At 48.2% G+C, this 22,619-nt stretch overlaps 3 protein-coding genes and 1 long non-coding RNA gene across 8 annotated transcripts in view; 3 read left to right on the top strand and 1 right to left on the bottom strand.

The window, feature by feature from the left end:
* The window catches only part of LOC121591877, a 40,962-nt gene extending 28,785 nt beyond the window's left edge, over positions 1–12,177 (bottom strand). Inside the window, exons 1-2 of one of the 5 annotated variants that reach the window (XM_041912924.1) lie at positions 12,122–12,177; positions 5,237–5,983 (exon numbers count right to left, since the gene is read on the bottom strand). In XM_041912924.1, coding sequence (XP_041768858.1) covers positions 5,237–5,351 — 115 coding nt within the window. In that variant the 5' untranslated portion in view covers positions 5,352–5,983; positions 12,122–12,177. Of the gene's footprint in view, positions 1–5,236; positions 5,984–6,147; positions 6,400–6,425; positions 6,495–6,692; positions 6,780–12,121 lie in introns of those variants that run through there. The other 4 variants (XM_041912923.1, XM_041912922.1, XM_041912925.1 and 1 more) reach the window with 4 other exon arrangements.
* LOC121591883 lies at positions 8,276–9,282 on the top strand. Its single transcript, XR_006004574.1, has 3 exons — positions 8,276–8,304; positions 8,407–8,600; positions 9,117–9,282. It is a non-coding gene; the product is annotated as an uncharacterized LOC121591883 (long non-coding RNA).
* Positions 12,178–15,414: 3,237 nt separating the features above from the next.
* Positions 15,415–18,080, top strand: LOC121594285 (ras-related protein Rab-36). Its single transcript, XM_041917384.1, has 4 exons — positions 15,415–16,062; positions 16,160–16,355; positions 16,462–16,669; positions 17,998–18,080. The coding sequence occupies exons 1-4, from the start codon at positions 15,707–15,709 to the stop codon at positions 18,066–18,068; spliced, it is 831 nt and encodes a 276-aa protein (XP_041773318.1). The 5' UTR covers positions 15,415–15,706; the 3' UTR covers positions 18,069–18,080.
* Positions 18,081–18,103: 23 nt separating this feature from the next.
* Positions 18,104–20,704, top strand: LOC121594284 (dynein intermediate chain 4, axonemal). The gene is made up of 3 exons (XM_041917382.1): positions 18,104–18,357; positions 18,505–18,639; positions 18,706–20,704. Exons 1-3 carry the CDS (start codon positions 18,223–18,225, stop codon positions 20,515–20,517), a joined length of 2,082 nt encoding a protein of 693 aa, XP_041773316.1. The 5' UTR covers positions 18,104–18,222; the 3' UTR covers positions 20,518–20,704.
* The last annotated feature ends 1,915 nt before the right edge of the window (positions 20,705–22,619 follow it).

The following is a 22,619-nucleotide window of genomic DNA, read 5'->3' as shown; positions in this document are numbered from 1 at the left end:
CCATCGCATTTTAAAATGAACACAAATCTGGATTTATGTACTATTTCTTCTTCTTCTTCCTCTACTTGACTTAAATGCCTACATGAACACCAAGATATGGTTTTCTATCACTTCTATAAAACGCATTGTTTATCTGAGCTGACATTATTTAATTATTTGAGATTACCGAGGCTTCAAAATTGGCTTTAAACACTATGAATTCAGGTAACCAAATTCAGAAAAAAACAATCTGTAACTGCTACACTAAAGTCAAACAAACATCACTTGCATAGAGTCATCACAATCGCTCGGAAAAAAAACAAATTGAATTGATTAAAAAATCTCTCTTCTACGTGTAATATATGTTACATACGAACTTTATTAAAATAAAACCGAAATAGAAGGAACTATATCGGCTATCGACTTTATGCTTCCATGCTTTCAAACTCAATTTAATTAACTCCTTCCTGTTACATCCACTCTCGAAGCCCGCCCAGCAATGGAATGCCTTCCCTACCTCACCCAAACCCCAACACTTAAAATTAAACATTTCAATCGGATTGGATTAACACGAATGGGAAGCCTCTTTCGCCTTCCAAACGCTCATAACGAGCATCAAAGCACGGCTTTGCGAAGTGTGTGCCACAGCCCGCTGCCAGGCTGGTCGCACCGTATGGTTTAATTTAAACTCCCTATAATCTTCAATTCACTCAACCACCCGTAGCAAGAAGCCGACATAATGCTGGCCGCCGCAGTGCTGGCTCGCTGTTGCCTCCGTTGCCTTTCCCACCTGTGCCCGGGTGATCGGTGCAATGAGATCTTCATCGAGCGTTCCAACGTTTCCCTCCTACAAATCGGAAGGAACGGAAAGCAGCAGCAGCAGCAAGAAACCCCTTGCACTGGTAAACAGGCGAGAACAAACAAATGCCGTGCAGCGGAAAAGCAGATCTCGCATGCACCTGATGATCGCACGGTTGCACGGGGCCGCAAATGCAGCATCATGTCCAGTGCAGCACCCTGCACGCACGCAAACGATCGACCTGTTGTGCGGTGCCGGTTTAATTTCTATTCTTTCCCTTCCCGTGGTGTGTTGTGCTGCCTGGCATAGTCCTACTCCTATCTTGGCGCAATTTCACTCGTACTGTGAACGCAATTATTCCTCCCTCCCCACTGGTTCTCTGGGTGTGTTCGCTGATGGTGGTTTCGGCCCACATGGTCGCTTTGGCATCGGTCAGTCGACCACTACACGACGCTCACCCGCAGTAACCGATGGTGAGGAATAATTGCGGTAGCAATTACGAGATTATGATGATGTTGTTAGCTAAATGTCAAATTTTTAACCCCACGCCGCACGACCACGACGGGCTGAGGGGAAAGGAACCTGCTATCGCTGCTAATGAAAATATTTCACTCAACGTTTAAGATAATTCTGATTGTGCAAGGGGTCGGAGCAGTGTCTGGGTTGTTGGGTGATGGTAAACAATTTCAACACAGCCTAGTTCACCCTGACATTGGACCTTGGCTGCTGTTTTAATTTGGGGTTTTGTTGCATTCCTAGCAAATAGGAAGATAATAATGAAAATAGGGGAGCAAATTTACAGCTAAAGTTGTTAAATAATATCCTCCTAAGGTTGTGGTATTGTGTTCTTAAAGTGGTGGTAGTCAATAAAATCTTTAAAAATATTGGGAGTCCTTGAAATGCAACATATTTCTAAAGTTTGTATGACATCAAAAGCAAAGATGTATCAATTAATGAGGAATTTCAGTTTGATGTGATCATCATAATTCCCATAATGATTATCATAATCTATGATTTCGACAAATTGAGTTTTCTTGTAGATTTGATGTGATTGAAACCTTCAAATAATTGAGACAATTCCAGTACCTGTCTTACCTACTTACTTATCTAGTGCTACAATCGCTTTATGGTCATCGCCAGTATAACTATTTGAAAGTGACTAATTGTCAATATCTCAGACTTAGGAATTCATTTCAATGACCGCATTTTTCCCCTCGATACTTTTCAACACAGACACAAAACTTGCTCCAAACTCGTTGCTTATGAAAAATCATCACTTTGGCTGCTCAAACCCCAAGTAATATAGTGGGATAATTTCTACAGAAATTATTTCAAATCCTTCAAAAAACGCCAACGACTTCTTCCCATACTTTGTTGATTCCTTCCTTCCAAAACTAGGTTAACTAGCAGCACGGGATAAAGCGGCATTCCTGCACTCTACTCTAACCCTCTTGCCAGGGGCCTCAAACCGTGGCAGGGGTGTAAGATAAATTTGTCCACCTTAGTGCCCTCGATGTAACAAACGATTCCGACACGCAACCGCAAAAGGCCGCGCACCGAACCCGCCGATGACGAGTAGGAAACAATTAATCTTGTTCTAGTTGCACTCGGAAGCAAATGCCCTGCGTTGGGGGAGAAGGGGCACCAGCAAACATTTACCCCACCCCAATGCAGATGCATTTCAACCTCAGCACACCAAACGGGTGGACGCTTATTAGCACCGAACCGGTACGAGAGAACGATGATCGACAACTTGCACTCTCTCTCTCTTTCTGGGCGCTACGCGAGCCCTCCGATTTCCTTTCCAAGGCAAAGCGGCAGAACATATTCGCTCCGGTACTCCTGGTGAGGCGGGAAAATTATGATAATGAAATTGGAAGCCTACCAACAACCGGCTGTTGTGCAACGAACTGCCGGCCGTTTGCACCACCGAGCCACGGCACTCCCACGATTTATACCATCCAGTGGTGCCTTAGAACCTATGCGGTAGAATTGTGCTGGCTGCATTGCTCACTGCAACTGTACCATCGTAAATCCAGCTCCAGCGGGCAACCCACCACCAAAAGGAAAGGTGGTTCTTCCCGTACCAGGAGAGGAATTCAGCACCATCACCACCACTGGCACCAGCGTTTCGCATAAAAATTTATGCTCCCTCCGGTGATCGGCACGAACATTCCTGCGAACAGACCGAGCCTCCCCAGCGTTATGATCGCGAGTATACGATTATGTTATAATTTCACCGCAAAGCCCGTGCCTTTTTCCATCCTCTCGATGTTTCATCCTCTTGTTTAGGAGAGTTAAATGCGCGAACGAACACGAATAAGCGATAGAACAGTTGGATCGGTGCCAGAATCCGCACTCCCACCGGCGGAACGCCAGGAATCCACAGCCCGCGAAAGCTCACGAGCTCACAGTGCCTCATCGTTAGGGCATCATCATCTTCGGCCGGGCCGCCTGCGAGTGCCTAATACACAGTGTGAAGACAAATCATCACCATCATCATCATCATCATGATGATCATGATCGTTAATGTTCTCTCGTTCTGGGCAAAGCAAAGTGAAGAAAAACAGACACAAGGTGCAAGAGATTTATGCTCGAAATAGCAACGCGTCTAACCAATCCCGCCACGCCGGGCTTTCCCAGAACAGACATCCTTAACTGCGCCGAAGCCGATCCTGCTGCAAAACCACGTGCAGGCCGGGGCTCTTAGCTTCATTCCGACAAAAATCAATCACGATTTCATCGTTAAGAAACGCTGCCCCGACTGCCATTCCTGTTTCCCGACGATGGTTTTACGCCCGGCTCTGCTCGGCGGTGCAATCGGACGCAGCAAATGCCCGTTGAAAGGCCCATCTGGCAGGCTCTTTGCTGCCACTGATGAACGACTGCACCGAAGGGCACACACGCTCGCCCGGTACGATGGCGGGCACCAGATGACTGATGTTATGATAGGTCTCTCGAAAACTTTGACGATCGGTTTGTAAGAAAGAGATGTGGGGGAGGGGCGGTTAATAAGGGAAGAATCTTTTTTTTCCACCCTTCTAGCTTTCTTTCGAGCGCGCTCTCTGTAGCTCTTTGTAACTTCACTAGTTCTAAAGAGGTTCGGAAGGGCTAGATAGTGCACCGCACGATCATCTACAAAATCGCTGATAAATGGCCCCCGGTTGGTCGGAAAACGAGCCCGCGCAGAAGATAATAAAGGGAGCCCATCGACAAAATAGCGTCGAAATGACGTCAAGCCTTTCCTTTTTCCCTGGTGCCCCGTAGCATAAATCAAATGGGTTTTGGGGAGGGGAGGGAGAAGAGAGAAAAAAGTGAAGATCATACGTAGCATTGACGTGATCGGTCTGGATCGAGTCAAGGCGATAAGTTTCGCTTACGGAAAGAACATTCTTTCAATGTCTTCTGCGATCAGATTTTGTGCTGCGATTTTGTAGCAGTATTAAATTAGTTGTAGTAGTAGTAGTAGTAGTTTCAAGTTACCTTAAAATAATCTATTGTTGCGACTAGGGCATCTTAATTCCCTCAATTTGGTCTCAATTATTGTCCGTAACACATGCATTTGATTGATTGTAGTTCAATGTTACTGTTGTAAATATTTCACTTAATTCCTTACAATGTGCAAATTTAAGTCATCTAAACAATACTTAACTTAATAGTTATTAAAATACTAAGATTGTGAATTAGTGTTGGATAAATCTGATTCTGATTCATTATGATTCTCGAAAGATCCATGAATCTCTAAAGATGCATATATTGCGAAAGATTCACGAATCTCCAAGGATTCAGGAATCTCAAGAGATTTCTAAATCTCCAAACATTCATAGAGCTTGAGCTTTTTATTATTCTCTTTCTAGGCGTAACAACATCTTCTTGGCAAGTACCACGCACCCAGATAGTTGGTTTTGCTACGGGGAGACGGTCTATGCAAGGCTTTAACCCACGACGGGCATGTTGATAAGTCGTGAGAGTTAACAACTTTATCATGGGATTGCGTGAATTCAATATTTTGAAAATCACACATCTTCAAAGATTCATGATGATTTATCATCCCTAGAGATTTATGAATCTTAATGGATTCATGGATCTTGCATATAATCCTTCGAGGATATTGAGATTTTCAGATTTTCGAGGAAATTCATGGATGTTTTGAGATTTATGCACCCTTAGAGATTCACGAATCTTCAGAATTTAATGTTTTTTAATCCCTTATCGCTAAGGATTCTATGAATGAATCTCCACAAAAATTGTTTGAAATTCAACACTATTGTTAATGCTCCAAAGCAGTCTTTTAAGTCGGAAAACTTTAAAAACCACATAGAAAGTAGATAACTTTTTCCTTACTTATTCAGTTATAGATTGATAAATAACAAAACTAGAGACATAATCTACAACGACTGTAAGTGAAACTTCACTAAATCAAAGTGTAATTAAAAGCTCCATTACAAGCACACTCACCTGTCCGATGTTCCGTGCCGCTGTCGCCCTGTGGTGCTGTGGTGGGCGCAGCCGCCGCAGAAGATTGGCTCACTCCCGTAGGGAAGATCGCGTTTTTACACAATCTCGAAAACATTTTCTAATCGTTCGCTTCCCGAACGCGCGCGGCCTAATATTCTTCCGCAAGCCGCACGGTCGACACTTTCTTTCACGCCGTTTCACCACGGCTTCAAACCACCGGCATCGGTTGTGTGCACTCTCGTATGCAACACGTACTAACCACGTACACAGGATCCACAGGACGGGGCTGGTTGCGGATGGCTGATGGAAGTTTTGCTTTTGCTGCACCGCACCAGTTCACCATTGCTCATCAGCATGCCAGCGGCTGCCACTATCACTGCAGGTAAACCGGGCGGCAACCAATCGCGATCAACAGCAACAAAACCGGTCACGCACTCATTTTCACGGCGGCACAAGCAATAGGAGGGAAATTAATGAAAGCAAGACCGCAGCCACGTAGGGAGGGAAACAACACACACACACACACACACACACACACACACACACACACACTGGAGTGTACTGAAGAGTAAAACTTTCACGTGGAAGATTGAGCGAGCTGTTTGTCAGGCACGCGCTAAAGCCCCGACGCCGACACTAATTAATCTAATTTCATAAAGCTCGCGCGCCAAAGGTTCACCGACAAAAAAGACGCACTGCACTTATTTGCTATACTTGATGGCTGCTAGTGGTCGCAGAAGCGGAGCACTGTGTTGGGGGAATGAGGAAGACAAAAGAGATGGCTGTTAATTGTTTCGGGAAAAAATAACCAATTTTTACTAGAACTCTCCGATCGATTCGAACTTGATGCTCAATTTAATGAACGAGTTTCTTTGTCGGGTTAATGAATGTCCAGCATATTCTTAACCCACCCGGCATCTAACTGTGAACGCTTAATTATGCTCTCAACCGAAAGAACTCAAACACTGTCACACACACACACACTGGTCCCTTTTGGCCCTCCGTAACGATGATGTCAGCCCCATGGGTGGCATTAAATTAACAAATGACTATCAACCGGGCCGGGCGGTAGAGGACCATCTTCACGCAAACTCAAACCCACGGTCACAACTGCTAAGGCCCTCAGGCCCTCCAAGGAGCTGACGGTGCACTGATTTTTCCATATACTCTATCCCTCCCCTTCCCTTACACAAACACACACACACACACGCACGCACATACATGCGCTCGAGAGCGCCTAGTTGCGCCGATCGACGACTGCAAAATGCGCAAAACCAGCGTACAGCTCCCTCTAATGCGTTGTTTGTTTGTTTTTTCTCCCTCTCCCTTAGGAAGGGTGTCTCGCTTTCGCACCCACCGCACTCTCCCGCAGCACCCCGTTTTAGTAGCAGCGGCTTGAGTGTTCCTCCCTATGCACGTTCCGTATGTAATTAAAAACAATAACAAGCATACTCACATACGCACGAAATAGCATGTCAAAGAAGGGAGAGAGAGAGAGCGAGCGAAACGATCAAGTGTTCCATGAGTTGGTCCAGCCATCGCAACAGATACAATCCAACTGAATGGGGACACCTTTTTTGGGTGGGGTAAATCCTCACGGATGTATAAAAAATTAAAAAAAAAAACAGACAGAGAAAGAGAGAGAAAGCTTGCCCCCGAAAAAGGGAACAATGAAGCAAGAAGTCCCTCACGGTGATGTATGGAATATTAATCAACCTTCTTCCGTACCTTCGCCTCGCCAAGTGACCAGAACGGTCCACCCCCGCTGTCCCCTTTTTGGGCTGTGGAAGTTGATGTCTTCGTCATGAGCAATTATATCGTGATCCTCACTCTCTCTCTCTCTCCCTTTATCTCTCCATTGGACGGAAGAAGCTCCTCTAAAAACAGGTGCGGGTGGACACAGTTCGATGAATCGCTAGTAGTGCTGCTCATCCGCTTGCTTAACCTTTCCGCCGAAGAACGGAACGGCCCCGGCCAGGGCTCGCTAATGGCTCGTGCTCTCGAGCGTACGTGATTTACGCTTGGCAGACGAAGACGGCACTTTGTCGCAGAGGAAAGCGAGGGGTATCATTTTACGCTACGACAGCAGGATGTTCCACACACACACACACGCCGGATGTCCGTGTCCGTGGTGCTGGATAGCAAAAGGTAACCAAGATTCCAAGACAACAGCTTCTTCTCCATATGCTGCCGGGCTGTAGGCCGTGGCTGTCTAACCGGGGGAAACGCTTCAAACGCAAAGGCGCGCAAAGGGCCAACGAACTGCTTCGCCCCCACTCCCACCACGAAACCAGCGGCGTGGAAAGTGCACCTTCCTGGCGCACAATATGCTTCTTCTTTCGTCCCGACTTCATGATCGTAAGCGACGAACCCTCCAGCAGGTGCGTTATGCTTGTGTGCACACAGGCTAAAACGTTGGTTCGCGATGTGTAAGATCTTTCTCCAGCCAGCGTCCTACTCTCCGGGCTGGTGGGGGAGGGGAGGGGGGCAAAAATCGGTTCCCTCCCTCCGAATATTATCTTCCCTCCCCTCTATGTCTCTCTGGCTGAGTCTATGAAGACGTTTACATCACTGCACAGTGACATTGTTTCCCAAGTGAAAATCTCCTCTTTCCTCTCGCTTTTTTCTCTCTCCCGGCGTGTGTGTGTGTTTCATAAAGTAAAGACAATAATTGCAAATTTTCCTGCAATGGTTCAAAACGAAGGGAGCAAAGGGAACAGAGAGTTGTGGTTAGCATATGGCGGGGAAAAGTAGGGAGGTGGGGAAAACTCTATTGTGCCTGCTGTCTGTGGTCAAGCTGTGTTGCATCGTCGAAACGGTACCGACACACACGTACGAGGGTTGGTTTGGCTCCCTGTGTTTTATGTTTAATTCATAAACGGCCTGCCGCCGTTCCGGTAATGGTTGGACGAACTTTTGCTTAATTTTCAACCACCTGTTTATTCTCACCGTCCGGTAGATTCTTCGCGGGCAGTTCCACAAGACCCCCCCAGGGCTCCCATCCCCTACCCCCGCGCATCGTTGCTTTCGCGCCCATTGTGGCTGCTGTGGCGGATGTTGTTACGACGGTACGTAATAAGCCGCACGGTTTGCCATGTGTGTTTGTTTGCCAGTGAGGATGAGTCATTGTTTGCAGATATATTGCTGTTTTTTTCTTTTTCTTTTTGTAGCCCACGTTCCCACTCTCCGTACTGTGCCGTATGTTGCTATGCTGTAGACGTTGAAACATTGCTTTCTTGAAGAACAATCAATTGAACAATTGTACAAAACGTCTAGCACTGCCCACAAGCGTTATGCTCTGCTTGACAACGTCAACTCTTACCCGATCGTACACAGAAGATGGCTCCGCAGCTTCTTAATATTTGTAAGCTAACCCGATCTTTCCCAACATCAAGGCCCAAACCTGCACATTCAGATCATCAAAAGGGACCGATCCCGACAAACCTTTCACATCCTGTGATAATCTGCCCAGCGTCGAGAATTTTCTCCACAATCTTCACCACTCCAGATCTAGGTTCTGGGTTCGATAGCCGGATCGCAACACGCTGATCGATAAAAAATCGATAAACTTATTAATTTTAACCTCACGCGCGGGCGCAGTGGGCGAGAGCACCCAGCAGTGATCCATTGGAATGTGGCATCCATCACAAGCCGCTAGGGCCCGGGCAGGTGGTCTCTAGCCGCGACACTCGGCTAGAATACATCCCAGGCCCGGGAGAGCGAATGCTCCCGGCGGTGGTTTCAAACCTATTTGGGAAACAGTTTGGAGGAGGAAAAGATCATCAAATATCAATCGATAAAGCCGATCTCAACCACCAGTTTGCCTCTTTATCTCTCTCTCTCTCTCTCTCTCTCTCTCTCTCTCTGTCTCACTCGTTAGGCGATGTTGGAATTCTGGGAAATTCCTGGGGCGCGCACGTGCTCACTACGTACCAAGGTCCTAGGAAAGCAGAGTGACAATTTCTATTTAAATTCAATTCCGTAATAAAAGCCAACCCCTGGCAAAGCGATGCTGGCTTGGTGGCACACACGCGGCAAAAAGGAGCATATGGAAAGCCACATGCAGCAGGGGCTTCTGGATGGGCTGTGATCGCTCTGGAAGACAGTTTAAACGGTTGTTTATGTAATAAAATCCACGATTTTACTGTCACCGCCATGTTCGGGAATGAAAGACGAAACTACCCGGGACGGCTCCAAGTCCGTGCGCCGTAATGGAAGACACCGTGCCTTCCCAAGGTTCTTCCCGATGTCGACAACCTGTCAGCCGGTCGTGAGCTGTACTGCAGCTTGCCTCCAACGGAGAGAATATTTTTCTATTCGCTTTGTTTTCTCTAGCACCGCCGCTAAGCGCCCAATTCTGTTTCGACTGTTGGGAATTGTGGCACACACCATCCAGTACGGTACGCATTCTTATCTTGCAGCATTTCACGCTTGACCGCTGAACCCCAACGCTACGAACCCGGCGGTACGGTGTGAAGAGTTATCGTCCGTCACCATCACGCCACCACCGGCCCGAAACAGCTGCTGTTCGTCCTGGTGGAACGCCGTGATTAAAAACGGGGTTGAAGAAGCTTTCCATCTCTCACCCGCAAGCATCATCATCATCATCCGGCGCGATTGGACCTCTCTTACGAAGACCTCTCCAGTAAAACCGTACCGTAGAATGGTTGTGCTAAATCTTCTTTTAATTGGCTTTTTGTGGATTGTGTACGTACGTACCACGCACGAAGCCACACACAGCCCCCCAGCGGAACGGAAAGATCACGAAGACGATCTTTTTACTATTACGAAACAATCACCACGATCGTTATGGATTATGATTTTCTCTCTCCCCCTCCATTAAGCGATGCTTTGGGGGCGATTTGATGAACCAGCGCCCAAAAGTCATGCGACCAGAACGGAGGAAAAACTGGACCATCATGATGATTATTAAATCATGCAATCCCCCCCCGTGCAAACCGTACCTTACTGTGTCATTTTCGGTATTTTACGGCGAAGCTTTAAGGGGGGTTCCTTCCTTCTCGCTGATTGAAATCATTACCTCGCTGTATGGCTCTGTCTCGCGACGGTGTTGCTGGTGCAGGGCAGTAGCGATGAAGGGACGCCTGCACAAGCACTGATTAATTTTAATGGATCGAAATGTATGCGAAATGCAGTTTCTCTTCATGTACACACACACACACTGAACGCAACGCACAAACACAAACAAAGAGTGGAATGCATCGAGGAAAGAAGTGGGGGGAGAACACTGCCATTCCACGATCGTAGTAGGTCGGTGTATACTACAGGCGGACTTTATAAGGGACCTTAACAAGGCTGAAGGGAGGAACGTGTTTGTTGGAGCTGTTCCTATTGGAATATCTGCGTGCCAAAAGAACAAAAAAACGAGCCACTGCTGCGTAGCGCAACCACCAGTATAATGGAAATATTTGCGTTGTTCTGTTCTGCGTGGGTAAAACGTTAATCCCATCAACAATTGCGTTAATGGGTGGATTATTTTTTTTATGATGTACATTAAAATGCATAGAACTAGATGGCAAACAAAAAAGACCGCAAGTACAAGTTGATATACACGCGATGGCAGCGTTTCTCAAACAAACAAAGGAACAAACATGGCTTATCTGATCTACCATTTGCGAATTAATATTATGAAATTGTGATAGTTTCTGTAAAAGGTAAAATTTAGAACTCAATTTTAGAAATGAAATACGAAAAGGCTCTTCTTTAAGCTTCATGCTTAGCGAAGCTTCTCCTTTTCTGCTCTTTCTTTCATCTACTTTCTAACCTCCATGCAAACAACCACAACCTGTCAGCTGCCTGCTTGCGTTTGCATTGCCTCTCTAGCTCGGAGGTGGCCAAAATTCAACCACAATCACCGCACACCTTCTTGGCGGGCCAATATGCCAATGAACGCGTTGCAAAGCCAAACAAAAAACAAAAAGAAGAGCCTACCATCAACGGCGGCTCATGTCAAGCTCACTAGATAAGGGAAGGAAGGCGTGCAAAACACCCCCCCCCCCCCCCATCCCTTCCGTGAAAGCAAACCTGCCCGAGCAAAGGCCCCGGCCAAGGCGCACGGTAGCAGTTGTGATTTTTTGGAGTAGAATTTCAAGCCCCTACACGACGCGACTGTGCACCTGCCCGAAAATAAGAGGGAGAATGGCGGGGAGGGGGGTGAGGTAAAAGGGGATCTCTAAAACTGGTCAACGGGGCAAGGTTGTCCGGTGTCAAGTTTCCCAGCAGCGGCAACAATGCAGCTGTTTTCGTTCCATCTCAAGCCCGAAAACCGTTTGAAATTATCAAATTCCTTTCAAAAATCTCTTTCTCTCTTTGGCTCTCTCTCTACCCCCTTCTCTTTGCTTGAGAACCGAGGGGGAAAGGAGAGTCGGATCTACTCTTACCGGCTCAAAACGAACGGCGTGGCGGAGGGAGGGGAGGTGAATCATTGACAGGGTTCGTCACTTTGTTTGGCTCGTTGAAGTCTTTTGTTTTCGTGCGTTGGGGCTGCTGCAGTGGCGCGCCGCGTACCGATCGGCGCCCTTATTGTCGCAGCCCGTTTTCACTACCGTAAACGGGAGAATAATTAACTAACGCACTCATAAAACGATGTTGGGGCGTTGTGGGGATCGCTCTTTTGTCTTGTTTTTACCCCTTTTTTTACACACAAAAACACAAAGCAGCGGACACCCACTGAACTGGTGGTTGTTGTGGCAGGTTGCAAACAAACCACACCATTCACCGGTACACGCGAGGATCTTGTCGTCACTGTCACTGTATTAGCGGGTGTTTGGAGGTTCTTTTTTTGTGCGCGCTTTTTGACCTCCTACTCTGGATGCTGCTTTGGCTGCAGCTCGCGGGAGCTTGATTAATTCACTCCGGTCGTACCTTTTACCACTTGTAATACACACACACGAGCGCGCGCGCGCGCACTCCCCGGCACTCGTAGTCGACACCGGTGCCAGCACCGTACTGATCTGATTAATAGTACCGGAGGGAATAGCGAACTCTGCTGTTGCTGCTCTCGCCCCGAGCCCTGCACAGCCGACGCCATCCGTCATCCCCACAGCAACAGCAAAAAAAAGGGGGTGGGGCGACACCTGAGCGGCTTTTGGGGTTACCCTCCCCCCGGGTGAGCCGGCAGCTCTTCATCAAACGCACGGCCCACGGTCGGTTTCCGTGCAGCAGCGTGCGCCTGGAGTCCACAACGCCAAGCTGAGAAAATGCAAACGCGAAACACCATCCATCCGCGCTCGGAAGGAATGAGATGCAAAATATGGAATTGATAATGCTGGGACCGTTTGCTGCTTGCTGGTAGCGTGTCGGATGCACCGACCACTCACCATTCCATTCACAGCGCTCCGTCACATAAGCCTGCGCCGGTGTCGGTGCATCGCAAGAACGTCTGGCGTAAAAATTGCTCAACATTTGCGCTCGGGAAAAAAGGAAGCAACGGGCTAGGTCGGCCGTTTGGTGCCACACGCGACACACACACACACACACACACGATCGGCGAATGAAAAGCACATTAGCACACGCCCGGGTCTTTTTCTTTTTCTCCTGCCTGTCGCGTCCCATTACGCACGCCGGCCGATGTATCGATGATCGATGCTGGCACCCGGCCGAAAGAAGCCGTGAATGGGGGAAGCGAAACAAACAAACGAAACCGGCTCGGTGCACTTGCAAAACACCCGTGGGACACCGCGCACCAGACGCGGCACGACACGGCACGGGGGTATATATAAATAAACAGAAATAAATCATCGTTGCAAATATGATGAGCGCCCCCGGCCGAGCGGCGCGCAGCGACCACGCGCAACAGGGGAGCGATGGATGTCGAACTAGTTTCGGGCCGGTTTGTCGTCTGGTTGGAAATGTTGTCTATTGAAACGCCGGGGGAAGCATCATCACATCGGTGGGCCCATCATGCGAATGCAATCGTGTGAGAAAATAAAGGCAGCAAGCACTTTTGGGCGGTAGTCGGCGTTGCAGGAACGTAGATACACACGGAACTAGTAACTAGGTTCCGTGGTTGCTCGGAATGGGTTGGTTGTTTATTGCGCAAGGCTTTAGGAACGGTCAGGGGTGGAAAACTAACCTTATTTGTTCTTTTCTTGCATCTTACGAATTACCTTAAACACTTCAAGTTCCTCTAAATGACTAACAAACTCCACCAAAAATATGAAAATATCCCAAAAATAATGAATTAGATGGAATATAATTTTAGGAGAAAAAAGAAATCAATCTATTAAATGTCTCTCAATAGATATATAAGCAATAATTACTGAAATGATTGACTCGAATAGTGGTCAGGGTCAGGGAGTGGACAAGATCAGGGACCCAAATAGTCGAGAAGTTGGAGCTCATCTGCCAAACAAATCTCTCAAGATCTTAAGACATTAAAATTTAGATGTTACATACTGTGGCTATTACCGTTTTGATTCCAATTACGGACATCTTCAAACTCTGGACACATATTATGATTTTATTGAATTTTTCACATTTAATCCCTAATTATGCCGTTTTTTTACATAATTTGACATAATTGACATGATGTACTAAACTGAATTTCAAAAGTATCTAACCACTAGTAGGTCCTGATGTCACGAAAAAATAAATATAATTTTGTAGGACTGTTCACCGCCGGAGGCAATTCATTATCAATTTCGTTTCAAACATATGCCAAAGTAATTGCTTCAATAATTCTTGTTAATCCACATATATCAGTACATCGATGCACTCGAACTTCGATACAATGTAATGTATGACCGATTAAATGTGAATTAGTAGAAAGAAGACGTGCCAAAAAAGCATTCAGTGTCCGTAATTTGAAGCAATACGGTATTTGGATTGGACCTTCTACAATAAAATTTCTCATCCCAGAGGCTCAAATCTGAAGTCCTAAAACAATGTTCTAACTCGCGAGCCGATCTTTGTCGAACCCTGATCCAGAATGCTGTCTACAGAGAAAGATAACCAAGACCTTCTCACGTACCAAGTTAAAGTTGTTCTTCCCTGAACCCTCATCCGTCCGGATCTTCACATAGAACACTTGCAACATTGATGCATTCCTTGTAGGCAGTGGGCCTATCTTCCTGTTCAATGAGCCAGTGAGAATGTTTAAAATTGAAGCCAATATATTGACGCACAATCTGTATTGGGACAAAAAAGCACGTACCATGGCAGGCCACTCATCATCATGCTTCGTCGTGTATCGCGACCGCCTAGAGTAAAACGGTAAATGTATTTCAAAATCCTGTTCTATACGCCCCAACACGTGGTTGGCAGCGCGCAAGAAGCTGATTAAGAAATTGGCTTTTGGAAACTGTAGCACTGTAGCACTGCTTTGGACGACTTCTGTTCCATGTTTGCTGCTTAGCTGTGCTACTAATCCGGTTCTAGACGGGGGTAGCATTTCCGATGGAGACATCAACTCATGTTCTTACTGCGTTGCAAACGGTTCTGCGCGTCTTTTCAATGTCGTTTGGTACATCGCAATGTCCCAACACCATCGGTCGTTTATCGGTGGGTCTAGATCTGAATGCTAGACAGACCATATCCCAATCAACCGTAGCCTGTTGCGTCTAGCAAGCAGCATGCAAGGACAGCTGTTTGGTACGTAACAATGAGTGCAGGATCGAACGCAGCACTTCAATGATTCGCCCAAATCCTTCGTACAATTCATCACCCATCAGCAATGGGATCCTATTTCAACCCAAAAAAAACCCGTCCTCCTTCAATATTACAGCTGTTTACCTAACCCGCGAGTGACACGCTCGTTTCGATTTGGCTTGCGATCTTCGTTTCTCACCTTCTTCCAGCACCACAACACCTGGAGTTTCATTCCATTTCCGCCTATTTGCCGATGTGTGCGTGCGTGTGTCCCACATGCGATCTTCACCCATCGAGAGGCACAGCTGTGTGTGTGTAGTGTGCGTGTACGTATTGTCCCGCTGTTATCCTTTTTTGTGTTGTTTCTTTTCCCGGGATATTCGTATTTCTATTCCGTCTCCCATGTGCGCTTCACCTCGCGCTGTGCCCAAGTGTGCCAGGGGGAGAGACACCTTGCGAGCGATGGAATTGCTGAACCGTAGCATTCGCTGGTGATCGTGGCGAGCCGTCAAGCGTTCAGTGAAGTAGATCGGAAATGGTACGCACTGTGGCATAGGGGCCCAGTACAGGACCTTCACTAACTGGCGTGCAGCAGCAGCTCTATTCCTATTGAACTGGCGTGTTGTCTTGCTCGCTCTCGTTTCCTCCCATCCTTGCAACTGCCTACTGAGGCCCTGTGTTTCTATATTGTGGCGGTTGCCGTGGTGCTACCTACGGTCCTACGCATGTATTGGTGCGTGTCCCTTTTTGCTGGCTCCTGGTAGGATTCAGAGCTTGTGCTTGCCCGCGGCTTTGCGTCCTCGCGGCAGTTCCACTCGCACTCCGTTACCGTGCAGACACGCAGCAAACCAGTGCGCCAGTATGTCTATTTTTCGCAAAAACAAGCGCCCGAAACCGACCAGCTACGAGGTGCTGAACAACAACGTCGACTACGGTACGCGGCGGATCGAACAGTTGCCACGGCCGTACAGCTGCCAGGTGACGCCGTACCGGGAGCTGGAGTTCAGCGAGCGCACCAAGCGGGCCGCCCAGGCCGTGGTTCCGTTCCTGCTGCCCGCCTGCAAAGCCATCCTCATCGGGGACGTGTCGGTCGGGAAAACGTCGCTAGTGAACCGCTTCTGTCACGAGTCGTTCGACGGTGACTACACCGCCACCCTCGGGCTGGACTTTGAGGTGGAACGGTTTCAGATCCTCAGCCAAGCGTACAGTCTGCAAATGTAAGTGTTTGTGCCAAGTGAAGTCCATTGGAATTCAAAAAAAAAATTGTGCTAATTGCGTGTCTTGGGTGCTTTGCATTCTTTCTTTGTCTGACAGTTGGGACACAGCAGGCCACGAACGGTTCAAATGCATCGCACAGTCCTACTACCGCAATGCGAGCGTCGTAGTGGTTGCGTTCGACATGACACGCCCGGAAACGCTGCTAAACGGCAAACGGTGGCTCGATGAGGCACTGCGGTTGAATACTGCCCCTGTGCTAAAGTTTCTTGTCGGCACCAAAAAAGATCTGCTGGTAGGTAAAGCACTGAATGGTGTCCTTAACTATCCAACAACCCTCGTACGTCCAGTAACTAATGCACTTCTTGATTTTGGTTTTTTATTTGGTGGACACTCCGCAGAGCGATCAGGCACTCTGTGATATTGAGCTGGAGGCGATTAAAATGGCGTACGACATCAACGCCGAGTATTGGCCGGTTTCGGCCCGGACCGGCGAAAATGTGACCAAGTTTTTCCGCCGGCTGGCGGCCCTCGCCTTCGACTATGGCGTGCAGCGGGCGATGGAAACGAACGCTTCGCTGCTGCAACCGAACGGGAACAGTTTACTGAGTAAGTGAGTGGTTCTGAGGGGTGGTGGAGGGGTGTGTCGCAATGTGGTGGAGATGTAGCGGATCGTCCATAAATTACGTAACGCACAAAAAAGGGATGTTTTGATCCGCTTGACGAGTAGTGCACTTTACGCTAGAGAGTTGCGTCCATAAATTACGTAACGGGTTCAACATAGGTTTGCTATCGTAACTGTTGCGCAACAGAGATCGATGCAGGTACAAGTTTTTGAAGCGCGATACAAAACGATAGCAGTGTCAGGACCGATTTGAGTTTTGGATTAACTCCAGACTCGGTATGGGGCTAGTATCAATTCCCGGGACGGTTTAAAATTCAGAATCACTTTCATGATCAGTATAGGTTCTGGAGCAGTTTTAGGGCCGGATTGAATTTAGAATAAATTCCAAGAGTGGTTCTTTTAGGATCAGTTCTATCTGTTCCGGTATGGGCTGGGGATCTGTTCCTGGATTTTGTTTTTCTTTTGGCATAACAACCGTTGTTGACCAAGGCCTGCCTGTACCAGTATTGGGATTGGCTTTCAGTGACGTATTGATTATGATCCATGATCCATTAGGGGCTTGAACCCATGACGGGCATGTTTTTAAGTCGTGCGAGTTGACAAGTTCCAGGAATGGTATGCATAAAGGCCGGTGGACATTCTCAGTACTCGCTTGTGTAATATTGATTTTCACTAGCGCATCTGGCGGCGGCTGGTGAAAGCTTTTCTTTGATCATCGAGCGAATGGTCGGGCCGGATCTCAACATAAAGTATTACTTTCATCATTTTTCGATGCGAAAATGGCTGAAATGGTTGCACAATATATTTACCTATCAATTGAAAAGCTTTTCCAGTCCAGTTTAAGTAAAAACCATGGAAAAAATACATATCTTCTGAAGCGGGTCCAAATTGTTTGACAACATGCTTCGGTCAGCCGTCGCCAGAAGCGCTACTGAAAATCAAAATTACACTAGCGAGTACGGACAATGTCCCCTGGCCTTAACGAACAAGTCACTGAACCGATAAGGAATCGGGATCAGCCTCAGCATCAGTATGGGTTCAGGAGCAGTTCCAATATCTCTATGGGTTCAAAATCAGTCTTATACATGGGAACTCGGTTAATTATTTAAATTATGAGTTTTTCTCATATGCTGGAGCTACTGAGCCAAATTAACTAGTGCTAGTAGATATCCTTTATCCTTCCTGTAAGCGTTACGTATTTCATGGATAACGCCATACCTGTCTGAAATGAGGAGCAGAGCTAAATTCATTCACAAGATTTTTCCTTTACGAATACAATTATTTACTTTTTTTCTCATAACTTTCATTACAGATCTGTATTTCTTGCGCAAGGAGAAGAAGGAGAAAAAGTTCCTCAAATGTCTAAACTGTACAATAAACTAATTTATTATTGCCCATATTTAATCATCCCAGTAACCAATGGTTTTCTTCATTGTCCGCATTTCTCCCGCGTAGTGTGTTGCTTCGCTCAGTTTTGTGTTGTTAGCAAAAAAAATAACCATCCGAAAAAAGAAAAGAACCGAACGCAAAAACAAACATGTCCTCCAGCCACGCCGCACCGTCCTCCAAATCGGTCAAGTTCTACTCGGCCTCGCTCAGCGCGGGCGCGGCCAGCGACAGTAAATTTGTGGTGGATATCGTGAACCGTCTGGAGGAGCGTAACCGGCTACAGGTATCCGCAAAACAGTTGCTAGGGCAACCCACAGTCAGTGGCCAATAAACAATCAGACAGCGGCGAGGAGGGCTCCTTCGTTTTTTTTTCCGTTACTAAGCAAATGGTTGTTTGTTGATCCATTTCGGTCCCTTCCAACACGCACAGATTCCCATCGACGGTGTGGACCGAACGCCGGCCAATCTTGCGCCACCATTCTTCGGCGAGGAAGCGTTCGTGTGGAGTCGCTTTCGGGAGCAGTTTCAACCGTTGGCCACCGATATGGAAGATGCCACCGTGCCTGTAAGTGTGTGAATTTGAATCTCCTTTTGCATGATTTTCTAATTAGATTCTTATTTAAACTGCCAGACCGCCGACAAACCGGACGGGTTCGACAACTTTGAAACCCAACCAAACTACGAGGGCGTTATCGATCGGCGCAGCCCATCGCTGGAGGCGGGCCAGAAGACGTACCACGTCAAGATCCGCCTGACCGAAACCGACGACATCGTCCTGTTCGAAAGCCCCAGCCATGTCGTGTCGCTCGACGCGGAAGAGGCAGCCCGCGTGCAGGAGCAGAACCGCCGCTTCGAGACGCGCCCGAAAGCGCGCCGAACGGCGGACGCCGAGGCGCAGACCCGCGACCTGCCGTGCAAATCGCGCTCCGTCAACACGGAGTGCATCCACCGGCAGGATGTGGCCTCGTTCGTGTCCAACTACGACATGTACGACACGTACAACGATCTCGAGCGGCACACGAAAGAGATCAACGTGGCGGACTCGGCCTCCAAGCTGGAAATAACGACCTACTCCCGCGAGGGCATGGAGGACATCGACGAGCGGCTCAATCGGAGCGCCAACTTTCACCTCTCGTCGATGATCCTGCAGCGGCTGCTCGCGGGCAATGTGTACCGCGAGCAGCAGATCCGGTTCCGCAACATGTATCCGCCCGATCCGTGCCGCGAGGACATCCGCTACCTGTACCGGCTGGACGTGCTGTGGACGTACCGGACGGTGGAAACGCTCGGCAAGCCGGTGGCCAGCGCGAGCTGGTGCCCGGCGAACGGGGACATTGTGGCGATAGCGTACGGCATCTACGGCCACACCGGCAGTGACGATCGGGGCTGTGGGTTCGTGTACGTGTGGAACATTAAGAACCCGGTCAACCCCGAGCGGCGCTACCGGTTCGATTGTCCCGTGACGTGTGTGGCGTTCTCTCGCCGCACCCCTCAGCTGCTGGCCGTTGGGTTGTACGATGGGCGGGTGCAGGTGCGTGACATCACCGACACCACGCAGACACCGCTGGCCGTCTCGAGCCGGGACCGCTTTCCCGTGTACCAACCGATCTGGGACCTGAAGTGGGTCGAGTTCGACAACGAAGGCAAGGACGAGGTGATTGCCGTCTCGCAGAACGGGTGGGTCATGAAGTACACGCTCACGATCGGCCAGTATCTGCTTCCCTATCCACTGCTGCGGCTCGATCGCGTCGAGGGAACACCGGAGGGACACGGGAGCACCGGGACGTCCGCGCCCGCCGACCAGCAGCCGGTCGGGGTGCAGTCCGATCTGCACCCGCAAGCACTGTGCGTCACGATCCACCCGGTCCAGAAGGACAAGTACTACATCGGCACGGACGAGGGCGCGGTGCACTGGTGCAGCATCAACGATCCGTTCCAGCATCTGGGCGTGCTGCAGATGCACAGCCGCGGCATCTTCTGCCTCGAGTACTCGCCCTGGAGCCCGCGCATCTTTCTCACCTGCAGCGGCGACTGGAGCATCCGCATCTGGATCGAGGAGCTGCCCGAACCGATCGTGACGCTCTGCACCGGGTTCGCCCCGGTCCAGGCGGCCTACTGGTCGCCCACCAACAGCACGGTGATCGCGAGCGTTACGCGCAGCGGCGTACAGCTGTGGGATTTGAAGCGCCGCAGCTCGAAACCGGCCTCGGAAACGACGCTCGGCAGTCTGACGACGGCCCTGACCGTGGTACGGTTTACGAACTGTGGCCGCTGCCTGCTGGTGGGCGATGCGGAGGGCAAGGCGCACGTGTGCGCGCTGGAGGATATGCCGTTCCCGCCCCACTTTCAGTACCGCGAGCTGCAGTCGGCCCTGTACGGGAAGCTGGTGACGGCGCCGGAGCTGCTGACGCGCGTCAAGCGCATGGGCTACCTGGGCTACTGAGTGTGGGATGGGATGGGGAAGGTTGTATTTGGGGTTCGTCGCCTGCTTCGTGTGTGGCCAAAGTGCGGCAGTTCTCACACGAGCTTCCCGATCGCACGCTGCGTTTACATCGGACTGTTTCAGAAAAACTATTATCGGTTGCTTGAGCTATTAAAGTATTGGAGGGGGGGGGGGGGGGGGACAACCATAACACACATACGCACACACACACACACCCTTCTCCAGCGCCTCCTGTGCATTTGCATGTGATTCCTGCGCGGTCGGTTACGAGCGCGCTCTCATGGCGGTTTTACGATCGTTTTAAAATGATTTTAAAATTCGGTCATAAAATTATTTTATAATCTTTACCCACCTCCCTGTACCTCCGCTCCTCTGCGCTCTTACAAGACGCTCAGTTCCTGTGGATGAGAGAGAGAGAAAGAGAGAAAAAGCCTCCGCCAGGCTCCTTATCGAAATGTGTTGTATGCGCGGTGGCTGATTGGCTAGACAAAAACCACTTGCGTGTGTGTGTGTGTGTGTTGGAGATGATCCTGTCCTGGTTTGCAGTGGATAAGGCTGGAAAGCCTCTCCACTCTATCCGCTATCTATTAGATGCTTATTAGAATACATTTTGTGAGCAAAAGCTTGTTTTCGCTGTTATGCTTTTATTGCCGTTTTCGATCGAAACAACTGTTTAGCATCGGCTTTTGATCGCCACCCGCGTGACGATGCTGGTGGGTGGTTGGGTGGGGTGCGATATGATCGGTGTCGATCGTTGCGCATGATCGTTACGGGCCAATAAAAATAAGAAGACAAGAAAGAAGAAGAAAAAAAAAAGACACACATAAAAAAGCAGACGGTTGGAGAAGTTGTTTTGATTCCTTTGCTGTTCTTTCCTGCCCCTAAATCTTCCACCCTGCAACACGAAATGATGGGGGCACGTTTTTATGACTTTTTAATGGGCAACCTAAATCGTCCGAAAAAAAACCCCCTCACGGGTGAAGAAGAGAAACCCGGGGAAAGAACGAAGGTAATGTGAATGTGCCACAAAGCACAAACCGCTTAACGCCGCATGACAAATGGAAAGTTCCTTCCGTTTGTGGTAAACGGGTTATGGTGGGAGGAGAGAGAGAGAGAAAGAGGGGAAGGATCGCAGCAGCAAAAAACGGATGCACAAAGTTGTAATTTTTCAGTTGATGGCATGTCCTCCCCTTAAAAATTAAACTCAAACCAAGCACAAAACGGCGACGAAATCAATCCTAAAGTTGAAGCTTTTAAAGTGAAGAAGCAATGGGACAAGGAAAAAAGTCCACTAAAAACGATGGTGATCGCTTCCCTGGATCGACTGGTAGAAGACTTGGCCGCTTGTGGAAGCAAATGTAAACGTTAAAATGCTCATTTGCGAAAGCGATTCGGTGTGTGCGCGTGCGAAAACCCTTCGGGCTATTAACACTTACAGGATGGAGAAAGAATGAAAAAAAAAATGGCAGAGAGGAATGAGGTTGAGGAGGAACCATTTACATCCGGAGGGTGTTAAAATTGCACACAAACAGCAGCATAAATCAGACGTCTCGCACTGCGCATCGTGTGCATTTTACGCCTTGCCTGCTTGCGCAACGACTCCTATCGTATGACACATGGTGTATTCGAATCGTATGGGAATAATCGTTAGACACGGTGAGAATGTAATTTCCAACAGGAAGACGATTGAGTTGGTGGGAATGAAAAACGGCAATGATTCGATGCATAAAACTGTCGCATAAAGAGAATCAGCGTTTAATAGTTGGTAGATTTCCTAAATCAAACAACAATGTTCTACTCTGTAGCATTTCACGCAATCAACACATTGCAAAATGAATCGTGAGAAAGTGTTATTTTCAGAAACAGTTAAAACGATTGAAATTCTGTCGGATTTTTTGTTGCAATTATTGGTCATCATGTATCATAAAAAAAAATCAAATTATGCATTTGTTTTTAGAGCAAAAAATACACATTTATGATTGTTCGATAAAATTATCATGTAATAAATGTATTTATCTTTAATCAATTAATCTAATCAATAAAACTTTAACGGAAAACTGCTTCATCATTTGAATTAGGTCGACTGTGAATCGACCTCATCG

Source organism: Anopheles merus, chromosome 2L (genome assembly GCF_017562075.2).
Source record: "Anopheles merus strain MAF chromosome 2L, AmerM5.1, whole genome shotgun sequence".
NCBI classification, from domain to species: domain Eukaryota; kingdom Metazoa; phylum Arthropoda; class Insecta; order Diptera; family Culicidae; genus Anopheles; species Anopheles merus.
This window is presented reverse-complemented; position numbering and strand designations above follow the sequence as displayed.